At 42.8% G+C, this 13,584-nt stretch overlaps 1 protein-coding gene across 1 annotated transcript; it reads right to left on the bottom strand.

Annotated features, from left to right (window-relative positions):
• Positions 1 to 1,145: 1,145 nt before the first annotated feature.
• Positions 1,146 to 3,613, bottom strand: LOC135671434 (protein NRT1/ PTR FAMILY 5.6-like). Its single transcript, XM_065179545.1, has 4 exons — positions 3,337 to 3,613; positions 3,045 to 3,262; positions 2,408 to 2,961; positions 1,146 to 2,328 (listed from the first exon to the last, which is right to left on the bottom strand). The coding sequence occupies exons 1-4, from the start codon at positions 3,596 to 3,598 to the stop codon at positions 1,467 to 1,469; spliced, it is 1,896 nt and encodes a 631-aa protein (XP_065035617.1). The 5' UTR covers positions 3,599 to 3,613; the 3' UTR covers positions 1,146 to 1,466.
• Positions 3,614 to 13,584: the final 9,971 nt, after the last annotated feature.

Raw genomic sequence — 13,584 nt, 5'->3', positions numbered from 1 at the left:
AGGAGAAAAGCTGTAAAAGGGTGGTTGGCCTTCGCCTATTAAAGGAAAGCCTCTAGTGGACGTCAGTGGCCTCATCGGAGGAGGAAGCCAAAAGTGGATGTATGCCAAGATTGACCGAACCACTCTAAATCTCGGTTTGCATTTACATTTTGCTCTTTATCTTAACTACAAACTGCCTCCGTTGCTTTACATCATCTATACTTCCGTTTGCTCTTAAGTTAAAGTTCTTTCCGAAACGGTTTCTATATGAAAGTCTTTTTAACCGACAAAAGTTTTCCGCTGCACTAATTCACCCCCCCCCCCCCCCCTTCTTAGTACTCTTGATCCTAACATGAGGAAGGGAAAAGAAATCTTGCTTTGACGCAAGGGCTCTAATACCATGATAAATTGAAATATAATGATAAAATATATTTTAATTAGTTGAATATAATATCTATTTATACATATTAGAAGAAATGATTTCTCTCAACTAATCATTTTCTCATATAATTAAAAAAAATTTATACGTAAGATTTCTTCGTATAGTTAAAAAAATCTTATCTATTATTAATAATTAGATCAGTTGCCTGAGAAAGAAAGAGAAAAAAGAAAAAAAAAGAAAGGGTCATATGTTTAGAAATTTTATTTTAGAAATGAGAGACCGTTTCCAGAAAAGTTCAAAAAAATGATTTTTTAGGAAATTACTAAAAACAAAATTAGATAGCAACAATGCATTTCCATATGGCGAAAAGCTCAGATGCCATAATAGTTATATCAAACATCAATAATTTTGGAATGGTCCAGTCACCACAAGTTAGTAAAAGGCACACCGAAAGGCCTCCATATGCTGATGCTTTATGTGATATGACCTGTAGAACCTTTACACTCTGTATGGAAAGCGAGGCTGAGCGAGGAGATTTAAAGCGAACGAAGACGATATGGAGTCCAAAGCACTCACAGTCGTTGGATTCCCTCCCTAAAGAATTTAAATTTCGAGCATATATACCTCTAAATACTTCAATCTTTTATATATGATACTCGCTGACAACCATTGAATCAACTTTCAAAAGTTGTACTTCTCAATATAATTGAAAATTATTAAAAATTTATATACCTAATATATATGCGTGTCCTTTTTTGTGTTTTCTTAATAATTTAAAGAGATATTAATGCCAATCTAAGTTTGGAAATTATTATTGCTAATGATGCAGATTAATTACAATGGCATAGTTGCAAGTGCTTGAACTTTACATGGGTACAGACAATAAATCAAAAAAGTCATTTAAGGCCAATCTATCATGATCAACTTTCTATGGAATCAAAGTCAGCTTCTCGAAGGCCCTATCTGCGTCAATGTCAAACCCTAAGCCAGTGTTGCGAGTGAGTAGTAAGTCGTATTGCACAATGAAAATAACATAGCACACATACTACCTCTATATCTAGTGGCATTACTTAACGTGTCCGGTAGCAAACTGTGAACGGTTCATTTAGACATCCGCTTCAGGGGAATTAACGACGCCCACCTTCCTCTGCACTCTCTTGTACGAATACCTCGTCGCGATGTAGACGTAGCCACACAGATTCACCGCACTCATGGCGGAAATCAACCAGTAGTAGCAGTCCAAGCGGCTCTTGATCAAGTCCTTGGCGAACCAACTCCCCTTCTCTCCCCTGGAGGTGATGTGATCCACCACCGTGATCAAGAGACTGCTGAGGAAGTTGGACACCCCGAAGACGCTGAGGTAGAAGCCGATCCCTAAGCTCCTCATGCCGTCGGGGACTTGATCGTAGAAGTACTCCTGCAAACCCACCAGTGCGAACCCATCACCGAACCCCATGATCATGAACTGTGGCACCAACCAGAAGACGCTCATGGAGATGACGCTGCTTTGCTCCGCTTCCGCCACACGCAGTCTCTTCCTTTCCACCAGGGCGGCGGAGACCATTGCGGCGACGGAGAACGCGAAGCCGATTCCGATCCTCTTGAGGATGCTGACGCCCCGCTCCCTCCCGGTGGCTCTTCTCAGGGAGGGCTCCAGGATCGTGTCGTAGAAGGTGACGGAGATGATCATGGCGATGGCGCTGAAGGCGTAGACCGAGGCGGCCGGGATCTCGAAGCTGCCGCCCAATGATCTGTTCATGGTGCTCGCTTGCTTGATGAAGAAGGTGGCGGTTTGGCCGATGCAGATGCCTAAGGGTAGCGCGGTTAGCCATATGGGCACCATGGCCAGTATTAGCTTCAGCTCCTCCACTTGGGTCACCGTCGCTAGTCGCCATGGGTTCAGCTTCTCCGTGGCGAAGGCTTCCTCATCATCCTTGTGCTCGACGATGGCAGCTTTGTCGAGAAATCTGAGACAAATGAGGGTGTGTTTGCTTCATATAGTCGGCAGTGAGTTCCATTGGCATCACAGGGATCTGAATTGAGTACCTTAGTTTGCTAGTGTGACAGAGGAGCCTCTTATCGCTCTGCAGCGGGAGCGTTTTGGGAACCTCGTAGAGTTCTGCAGCATCCGAAGGGAGAGGAAGGTGTCTTTTGGCCATGGCCGCCACCACAACCTGCAGCATGGGCGTGAATGGGCTGCCCTCCGGCGCTCGGTAGCGGTAGAACGGCCTGCCCGCCAGGAAGACCACGAAGCAGAAGCACATGACGGCGGTGAGCACGACGTCGGCCAGCCACCAGCTGACGGCGTCCTGGACGTAGACGACGACGGTGACCCCCAGCGTCAGCCCGCTGCAGAGGGCGAAGCTCCACCAGTTGAAGTAGGACATCTTCTGCTTCCGCTCCTCCGCGTGGTTGTCGTCGAACTGGTCGGCGCCGAAGCTCTCGAGCGACGGCTTGTGGCCGCCGGTGCCCCCCGAGATCAGGTACATGGCCACGAAGAAGATGACCTTGTGGAGTCGCAGTGATCGGCCGCAGGCGCCGCTCGCGTCGCATGGCTTCAGCCGCGGGACCATCTGCGACATGGTTAACAGGCCGAGACCCTGCAGCGATCAAATGCCACCAAGCACATGATGTCAAAGAAGATGAGAAGAAGGTATGGATGGCAGCGAGCGAGCAGGTGTACCCCGATGTAGATGAGGGTGGAGAGGAGAACGGTGGAGAATCTGCCCAAGTACGCATCGGCCACGAATCCACCAACGAGGGGCATCATCGAGGTGACGCCGCTCCAGTAATTGACGTTCTTGGCCGCCGTCTTCAGTTCCTGGTGCAGCACCCTGGTGAGGTAGATGATGAGATTTGTGGCCAGTCCGAAGTAGCACAGCCTCTCACCGAACTCAATCGCTGTCAGAGACAAGCCATGGTCATTCATCATCAAGATTGTAGCAACATGGAGACAAGAACAAGCCCTTTGCTACCTATGATGAACAGGGATGCCTTCCAACATCCAGTGGAGGCTCTGCGAGGAACCCTTCCTTTGTGATCCACAGAGGAGTCACACACCCACTTCTCCTCATCGTCCTGTGACTTCTCCACCCTGCTCTTCTCATCCCACGCAGGCTCCATGTCAAAGAAGAGGAGGTGTAATGGGCTGCGGTGCTGCAGAGCGGAAGAAGCTCTACTGCTCCTCTTATATAAACTTGTTGGAGTGACACAAGGTGACAGAATCAAGGAGACCATTTATGGGCTGTCCTTGTTGGCTTGGACGAGAGAGAGAGAGAGAGAGAGAGAGAGAGAGAGGGAGGGGAAAGCTTGGGTTGGACCACGCTGAGATATGCGTAGCCAACCATTTAGCCTTCATGGAAGCAAAAGCTAATAGGCCGTATGCCCACATGCAACTACAAAGACATGATACTTTGCCTTTGTGGTTGATGGATGTCCATCTCTCAGTGACCCGTAAAAGCAAGTATCCACTTCCAAATGTGTTAAATGAGTAATAATTATCTTCTCAAATTATTATAGGGTGAATTTTTTTAAAAAAAATATATTTTTTTATTTTTTGATTATTTATAAAATTCTTTCTGATTTGATGATTTATTATATATCATTTTCCTCTGAATCGATCCATGAATCGGTCCAGTTATAATATTTTTATACTATATTATAATAATTTTAATAATTAAAAATATAATATAATATAATATAAAAGTATTATAATATATTATAATATTTTTATATAAATTTTATAAAAATATGATAAATTAAGTTCTGATGCTTTTAACCTACTAAGAAAACACTATAACATAACATGGAAACACTATAACATAATACAAAAACACTACGACATAATATGTTGTATAAATTTTATAAAAATATTAAAAACTATGTTATATTATTTTTAATAATATTAAAAAATATAATATAATAGAAATATTGTAATATAGTGTATTTGTATTATGTTAAAGTGTTTTTCCAATTTTATTGAAAACACTATAACAAAGTGTAAAAACATTATAATTGGACTTTAACAGGACTCAAGAATATGGATAGATGATTGATAAAGAATATATTTTAGGAAAATTAAAAAAAATCAAAACTTTGCCTTTCATTATGTACTCATCAATTTTTTTATAAATTGATAGAGGATATTTTAGTACTATCCAACTGGCAGCCACCTCTGATCACACAACTCTAGCTGGAGTCATGCATAAGTCTCAAAACAATACGAAATAACACAGTCTAACTTAGAAACAACTGCATCCTAAAGCGATACCACCCGGCTCAGAAGTGATACAAAGTAGAATCCACACTGCTCAAATTACACGAAGCAACACCCTAAAGTGAGGAGATAACACCGCATAGTACGGGATCAAAATAGTCATGCTAGAATAGATGAACTGCCTGCTTGAAATATCAATGGATGCTAATAACCTACAGATGGTCGATCCCTAGAGAAGTATAAAAATTATCCCCAAGCAAACACCAAGGGAGGCTCTTTATATACTAACTTAGTCATACAGCTTATATTGCTATCTTCTCCCCTTCGCTAACGTAAGCATCGGAGGGGCTATATCGTGCAGCCCTCGGCGCGAACCTATCATGCAGGATCATTGATCATCCAAAGATACCTAGATGACCCTACCCCTAGGGAGGAACCTTGTAACCAGGTGCTAGTCATATGTGTCCTACAAGCCAATCACGTGAGTGATGTATATGTGACACATTACGTAGTCTTTTTTACTTATTATTATTATTATTGGCATATTCTCACTTTGTATTGCCTATTGTATATATTATGATTTCCTTGATTTATGCAACAAGAATTGGATCATGATGAAATCATGATACTGAGACTATTTCTCCTATAAACGTAGACCCTAAATATTCTCAATCATAAGTTACTCAAAAGGGACATCGAGATAACTAGATAGACCGATGTACTGTATACCCCTCCATATGATTGGAGGCGGTTGATATCATAGTTGCTTGTGTAGCTAGGGATATAGTGTAGGTGCTCATTGGAGAATAAGTTCACTGAATGAACCTTTCATAGAATGCTGGATGATTGATGATACCTCATTGTTAGACAATGATTCTGCGATCTCAATTATGTGCTTAGTCTTTAGACTTGAGACACTAAGAATGTCTTGTATAAGTACTTCACTTTTTGATATCAAACTTATAAGTCTGAATGCTCCAGATCTAGCACAAGAAGTCATTGGGAATGATAGCCAACCATATAAGGATAATTAAGTATCGGTAGAGGATCATCTACTCTTGGTATCATGAGAGGAATATCCTATATATTTTCACTCGGACAAATCCCTAGCTAGAGTCATTCGAATTGAGAGAGAAATGAGTTCTCCGAGAGAATCCGATTAGAGCGAGACTTGAGTGGATTCCATATGGACCTACCAGAACCATACCCGATATATGGTTTTTGGGATAGTAGATGAATAAGAAACTATAGATATATGATAACTAAGGATAAATAGGTCCAATGGATTAGATTTCCTGTATTATTTAGGGACTATAGCGTAGTGGCCTAGTATATTAGATAGAGATCCTATAGATGAGATCCAATAAGAGATTATTAGATAGAGATCCGCTAATCTAGGAGGCTTGGGTAATTGGATAGATATCCAACACCTAGTAGGGTAGGATCCATTAGTGTTAAGTGGTAGGAACTTCTATAAATAGGAGGGGCCAACAAGTGGCATAGGCTAGTCTCCTCTTAGCAGCCCCTCATATTTTCCTCCCTCTCCTCTCCCTCTCAACCGATAGCCACAGTTTGGGGCATGTGGATAGCAAGAAGGGTCAATGCCTTCTTGAAGATAGTGTAACTTTCATAGTATGCATGGAGAGGAAGATTGTGTTGCGATTTCAGAAGCGTCATCATTGCATCTATCATGTGGATCACTACTAGAGAAAAGGATAGTTGCCCTCGTTCATCTTCTCCTATAGATCTGAGATTTCTTAGGGATATATGATCTCCCTAGGTAATATATCTCATATGATATGCGTAGTTTTTTAGTTTTACATTTTTATGCACCAATCATTGCATGACAACAAACATTTTTTTCTTTAGGAAACTTGGGTTTTTATTTTTTATTCTTCTACCACACATGTGATGCTCTAATAAGATTTTTCAACAGTGGTATCAGAGCCAAGTTGGTTCGTGCGACGATTGGTTTTTGAACTATGTGTTGATAAATTATGTAGAATAGTTTTATGCATTATTGCTGTGATTTTTGTCATAGTTTTCAGATCTAGATAGCACCCTTTCTCACCATTGAGAGGTGTTTTAGAGAGGCCTTTTAATATACGTAAAAGAAAAAGAAAGGGCAGCAATTGTTGTTGCCCTATGGATCAACCAAAAGCTGCTTTGTAGCCTTGGCAGAGAGCTATAGAAGAGGCTCTTAGCCTGGCCACTTGTAGCAAACTGAGAGCAACCATGCTACTCTCAGCCAAGCAGCAATACCCCATGCGGCCAAGGAGTCCTGGTTGCATGGGGAACCCCTGGTGGCTAGAGTTTCCTAGCCACCTAGGTGACCCTATGTTCAGGGATTCCTGGCCACATTGTCATGAACGATCATCACACATCCGCAACAACTTTGTTCAATGAACTGTTCATCACTTTTGCATGCTTGTGCAGAGACATGATAGCATATTTTGCTTTAGTTTTATATGTTTTTGCTTGAAAAATGTAAGCAACGATAGTTCAAAGTGTTGTAGTGCGATCACTCATCGCGCTTGGCCGAACTACCCCAAAATGGCTCCGTTTTTCATGTCATGACTTGTTTTCAACACGCCGTAGCTACGCCGCACCCTGGAACCCCCTGGGTGGCACAGGGCTAGCTGGGGCTTTGGTATATTATTGAGCGTTGAACAATCTTCATAAGTTCGCAGGTTTACATGACGGAACTTGCCTTCGCGCCCGGCACCCAGTGAGCAATTGTTTGTGAACTTGCAACTGCTTATTCTACCTTCTAAAGTCCTTGTTTTCCTCCTTCCTCTATTTTCTCTTATGTATGCAAGGTGCTTGCTGAATTACTTGTAAAGCTTCCCTTTTTCGTGAGACGCCGGGACTTGTCTACCGCTCATTTTTTGAACTAATCAACTTTCTCTTTTATAGGTCCTTTGGGACTTGAGTGAGGTTGCAAATTGGCTGACCCTTTACAGATGCATATCATAAGAGTGCGTCCTAACTTAGGCAATCCAGGTAAGTTCGAGGAGTTGGTGCAAGGGTGCTTCGCGACTTAGGCAACTTAAGCTAAGTTCACAACTTTGCCGCAAGGGTGCCTTATGACTTAAGCAATTTCAACTAAATCCATGACATTGTAGTCTTAGAGCAGGCAAGCAATTCGAGCAAGCAGTGAATCGAGTAAGACGGGGCAAGCCGAAACATTACCCCAAGCAGCCACAAGTGGGCTGTAAGTGCAAACTCACTCTGATACTATTGGAGTCGCTTTGGAGGATCATGGCAATGAATATGATGAGCAAGAAATTGTCTACTCTCCGAGAGTAGAGGAGGTGCAATCTAGAGTGGAAACCTGCTTGAATGTTCTTGAAGCGAGCTTGGAGAAACTCTACCAAGGCTAACGAAAGCTTCTTGGGGAGAGAGCTTATAAGAAGAAGTTGAATCCTGAATCGACAAGGTTGAGGCCCTACTCGATTGACTAACGGACGATATCAAAGACTCTGTGCAACATTTGCATGAAGTCATGGCGAAACTCACTTCCAGAGTGAGAACACTCACAAGGGCATTAAATGCGAGAGGGAGCAACACCCATGTTACGCCACCACAAAACCTGAGGGTACCTGAGCCTCATTACTATGGAGGTGCTAGGGATGCAAAATAGCTCAAGAATTTTTTGTTTGACATGGAACAATACTCTCAAGCTACAAGGCCTGATTTTGAAGATACTAAAGTTTCAATAGCAACCATGTATCTGAATGGAGATACAAAACTTTGAAGGAGAACTCGTTAGGAGGAGATCCAACAAGGTCAGTGTCGAGTGGACACAGGAGAGGACTCGAAGTGGGAGTTGAGAACTTAGTTCCTACCCAAGAATACAGAGTTCGTCACAAGGAGGAAGTTGAGACAACTCCGCCAAAGTACCTCCATCCGAGACTACGTGAAGCAATTTTCTGCACTGATGCTGGACATACAGAACATGTCCAAGAAGGATAAACTGTTTAGCTTCCTCGATAGCCTAAAACCATGGGCACAATAAGAACTAAATCAAAGGAATATCACCGATGTGATCGGGGCAATTACGACCGCATAAAGGCTCACAGACTTTATTTCCATGGAGGACTTAGGGAAAAGGAAATAATCTTCAGGAAACCGTCCTTTAAAATATTTTCGAGGGAAGGAGCTCGAGGGTAAACAAAGGAAGAATAGTTCTCATAAAGGGCCAAGCTTAAAAGGCAAGGCCCCAAAACCTAACAGATGCTTCTTGTGTGGAGGTCCACACATAGTAGGGGAGTGCCCACAGAAACAGGCAATCAATGCATTAACAACTTCAATCCACCCCCTAGATTAGATAAGGGTAAGGCCATTGCCTTCAGTTCAAGCAGTTTAAAATCTAGTAATGATGATGAGGAGTCATAAGGTCCCCGAATGGGAGCAATGCATTTGTTGAATGCCTTGCGGGGTCAAGTGGGGGAGAACACGAAGACAAAGTCACATAAAGCAAGGAGTAGTGAGTTGATGTACGTAGACATCAAGCTCAATGGCCAAACAACTCGTGCAATTGTAGACACGGGCACTACCCACAACTTCATTATCGATCGAGAAGCAAAGTGACTTGGACTAATATTGGAGAATAACCCAAGTCGGATGAAGGCGGTGAACACGGAGGCCAAACGAATCTTCGGACTTGCAAATGGAGTCCCCATCAAGATCGAGACTTAGAGTGGAAGCACAAACATGATGGCAGTGCCACTAGATGACATCCAAGTAATTTTAGGAATGGAGTTCATGAACGCGACAAAGTTGGTGCCAATGCTATTCTTGAACTCCCTATATTTGATGAGAGGCGATGACCCCTATGTGGTTCCTATCTATCGAAGTGGAACTAAGGACCTCGAACAAATATCGACATTACAACTGAAGAAAGGGGTATGAAAAGATGAATTAATATTCGTGGCTGTTGTGAAGCTAGAGCCCCTTGATAGGGAGGCCATTCATGAACTTGCTATAGTGACAAACGTTCTGAAGGAGTTCACAGATGTTATACCACCTGAGTTACCAAAAACTCTGCCACCACGTAGAGGGGTGGATCATCATATTGACCTAGAGCCGGGAGTGAAGCCTCCAGCGAGATCACCCTACCACATGCCCCCCCCCCCCCCAAGAGTTGGCAGAGCTCAGAAAATAATTAGATGAACTACTAAGTGGTGAGCTCATTCGTATTTCTAAAGCACTATTCGGAGCTCCAGTTCTCTTCCAAAAGAAACAAGATAGGAGCCTCCGACTATACATCAACTATCGAGCCCTCAACGAGGTGACGATGAAGAACAAGTATCCCATTCCACTCATCACGGACTTGTTTGACCAATTGGGAAAAGCAAAGCACTTCTTCAACGCTTTGGCCATATTCTGTACTCTTATGAACCAACTATTCAAGGAGTATCTGGATAAGTTTGTAGTCATCTACTTGAACGATATCGTCATCTACAGCCAAACGCTTAAGAAGCATATCGAGCACCTTCGAACAATTTTCATGGTTCTTAGGGAGAACACTTTGTTCGTGAAAAGAGAAAAATGCTACTTTACTCAAAGGAGATCTTATTCTTGGGGCATAGAATCGATGATGGTTCCATTAAGATGGACAAATCAAAGGTGCAAGTTATTGCGGAATGGCAAACTCCAAAGAATGTGCTGGAGTTGATATTCTTCATTGGTTTTGTCAATTACTATCGGCACTTCATAGCTGGGTACTAGAAGCATACAACTCCACTGACTGAGTTGCTAAAGAAAGAGCAATCTTGGAGATGGTCTGACAAATATGAAGCTACATTCTAAGAACTGAAGGCTGCTATATTGGAAGAATCGGTGTTCAAATTGTCGGACTATGGGGAGCCCTTTGAAGTGTTGGGAAATCTTGGAGGCGACATCACATACGTAGCGGAAGAACAAGAAAACAAAATCCCCGATTCCCAAAGAGATGTTCGTCGTCGTGCGAAGATTGGTTTGCAAAATCCGTGAAACTGAAAAACTGCGTATAGAGTAGATTGTGTTACCTAGGGAGATCGTATATCCCTATTTCCTTGCAGATCTTTAGGAGAGGGTGAAGGAGTTCAAGCGTCCTCCTCTCTAGCGGTGATCCACACAGAAGGGCTGCGACAACGCTCCTCAAAACTCCAAGCCTGCTCTGAGGTGGAGAGGGGAAGGAGAATAGGAGAGGCAAGCAAAGGCTCTAGCCTATGAGGCTTTGAATCCCTCCTATTTATAGAGGTCCCCTGTCAAACCCTAATGGATCCTCCCCTAATGGGTATTGGATCTACATCCAATAACCCAAGCCTTTTAGATTACTAGATCTCTATCCAATAATCTCTTATGGGCTCTTATTGGATCTCGTCCATGGGATCCAATAATTCAGGGGATTATTGGATATCCAATAAGACAAGGGCTCCGTCGGATATCTCATATCTGAACCTCTACTCATCGCAATGCCTACCATATGTGTGTGACCCTCTAAGCCCAATATCAAGCTGGCCGTGAGTCATACCTATCAGAACTCCTTCTAACTCAGTAAATTATTATCTTTGTAATAATTCACTCGACTCATCGACTACGGACGTACTAGGTCACTACGCCATAGTCCCTAGACGATACAGGGGAATCCAATCCATTGGACATGTCTGTCCTCAGTTATCGTGTACCTATAGTCCATCATCCATCTAATATCACAAAGACCGTATATCGAGCACGGTGATGTCAGACCCATACGGTTTCTACTCGAGTCTCGCTCTAATCAGATTCTCCCAGAGAACTCTTTCTCTCTCAACCCGAATGACCCTAGCTAGGGATTTGTCTGATCAAGAACACATGGGATATTCCTCTCATGACGTCGAGAGTGGATGATCCTCTATCGACACTCAATAGCCCTTGTAAGGTCGACTACCACTCCCAATGACCAGTTGTACTAGATCTGGGACAACCAAACCTATAAGTCTGGTATCAAAGAGTGGAGCACTCATACAGGACATCTTGGTGTCTCAAGTCTAAGGACCAGATATACCACTAGGACTATAGAATCGCTGTCTGACAATAAGGCATCATCAACCATCCAGCATTCCGTAAGCGGATCAATCAGTGAACTCATTCTCCAATGAGCACCTGTACTGTATCCCTGTTGTCCCAACGTGAGCAGCTATGAGACCAATTGCATCCATCATATGGACGGGTATATAGCACATTAGTCTGTCCGGTTATCATGATGTCCCTCTCTAATAACCTATGACCGGGATTATTTAGGATATGTGTTTAAAGGTGAATCGATCTCATTTTCGTGATCTCATCACGATCCGATTTCCATTGCACAAATACAAGGACAACACAATATATATATATATATATATATATATATATATATATATATATATATATATATATATATATATATATGCAATAGTTATAAAGTGATATATACCAAAATATAATAAGCAAAAGGATTCTTTATCAAGTCACACGTGCCATCACTCACGTAATTGGCTTGTTGGGCACCTATGACTAGCAATCTCCCACTTGACCTAAAGCCAATCACCTATGTGTCTGATCCCCATCAGACCCCTGTGACGCTCAAAGACACTATGAGACATCAGCTTTGTCAGTGGATCTGCATTGTTATCTTCGGATGGAACTCTTTCCACTGCTACATCTCCTCGGGTTACGATCTCTCTGATAAGGTGGAACCTCCTCAAAACATGCTTAGATTTCTGATGAGACCTAGGTTCCTTCGCTTGAGCAATCACCCCGTTATTGTCGCAATATAAGGAGATCGGCTCCTCGCTACCCGGCATGACTCTCGAATCTGTGATGAACTTCTTCAACTAGACTCCCTCCTTTGCTGCATCTGATGCAGCAATGTACTCCGCCTCTATGGTCGAGTCAACAGTAGTATCTTGCTTGGAACTCTTCCAACACACTGCTCTTCCATTCAAGGTGTACACGTACCCCGAATTCGACTTGCTATCATCGACATCAGACTGAAAACTTGAGTCTGTGTAGCCTTCAACCTTAAGGCTACTACCTCCATATACTAGTAAAAGATCCTTAGTCCTTCTCAAATACTTAAGGATACACTTTACTGCTTTCCAGTGCTCCAAGTCTGGATCCGCTTGATACCTGCTCGTGACACTCAGAGTATGCGCTATATCAGGCCTAGTACATAGCATGTCATACATGATAGACCCTATTGTTGAGGCATAAGGTATCATATCCATGTTCGCCCTTTCTTCTGGAGTCTTTGGGGACATACTCGTATAAAGCGATATCCCATGTCTCATCGATATGAGACCTCTCTTGGAATTTTTCATGCCAAACCTTTTGACAATGGTTTCTATATATCTAGACTGGGACAAGCCAAGCATCCTCTGGAATCTATCTCTATAGATTCTAATCCCCAAGATATAGGATGCTTCCCCTAAGTCCTTCATGAAGAAGTGTCTAGATAACCAAGCCTTTACTGTGGATAGCATTCCTACGTCATTCCCAATGTTTAGGATGTCATCCACATATAATACCAAAAAGGTGATAGCGCTCCCACTTACCTTCCTATACACACAAGGCTCATCTTCGTACTTAACGAAGTCATAAGATCTGATTGCCTCATCAAATCTTATGTTCCAACTTCGGGAAGCTTGCTTTAGTCCATAAATGGATCTAAGCAACCTACACACCTTATATGGGCAGTTCTTGGACACGAATCCCTCAGGTTGTATCAAATACACCTCCTCCTCGAGGTTCCCATTGAGGAATGTAGTTTTCACATCCATCTGCCAGATCTTATAATCATAGTGTGCTGCAATAGCCAATAGAATTCTGATGGATTTCAGCATTGCTACGGGTGAGAAGGATTCATCGTAGTCAACACCTTGCCTTTGACGATACCCCTTAGCCACTAGCCTTGCTTTATAGGTCTCTACCTTTCCATCTACTCCGATCTTTTTCTTAAAGATCCACTTGCAACTGATGGGTACAATACCTTCGGGCG

The sequence above is a fragment of the Musa acuminata genome, unplaced genomic scaffold, assembly GCF_036884655.1.
Source record: "Musa acuminata AAA Group cultivar baxijiao unplaced genomic scaffold, Cavendish_Baxijiao_AAA HiC_scaffold_1139, whole genome shotgun sequence".
Taxonomy (NCBI): Eukaryota; Viridiplantae; Streptophyta; class Magnoliopsida; order Zingiberales; family Musaceae; genus Musa; species Musa acuminata.
Note: the sequence above shows the minus strand (reverse complement) of the source record. Positions and strands in the feature narration are given on the sequence as shown.

Bases quoted from the DNA above. Each gene is read 5' to 3' on its own strand.
- LOC135671434 (XM_065179545.1), bottom strand. From the start codon at position 3,598: ATGGTCTCCTTGATTCTGTCACCTTGTGTCACTCCAACAAGTTTATAT. The intron at 3,263-3,336 runs GTAGCAAAGGGC...TGTCTCTGACAG, and splicing joins GGCATCCCTGTTCATCATAG to CGATTGAGTTCGGTGAGAGG. The intron at 2,329-2,407 runs GTACTCAATTCA...CATTTGTCTCAG, and splicing joins TGTCACACTAGCAAACTAAG to ATTTCTCGACAAAGCTGCCA.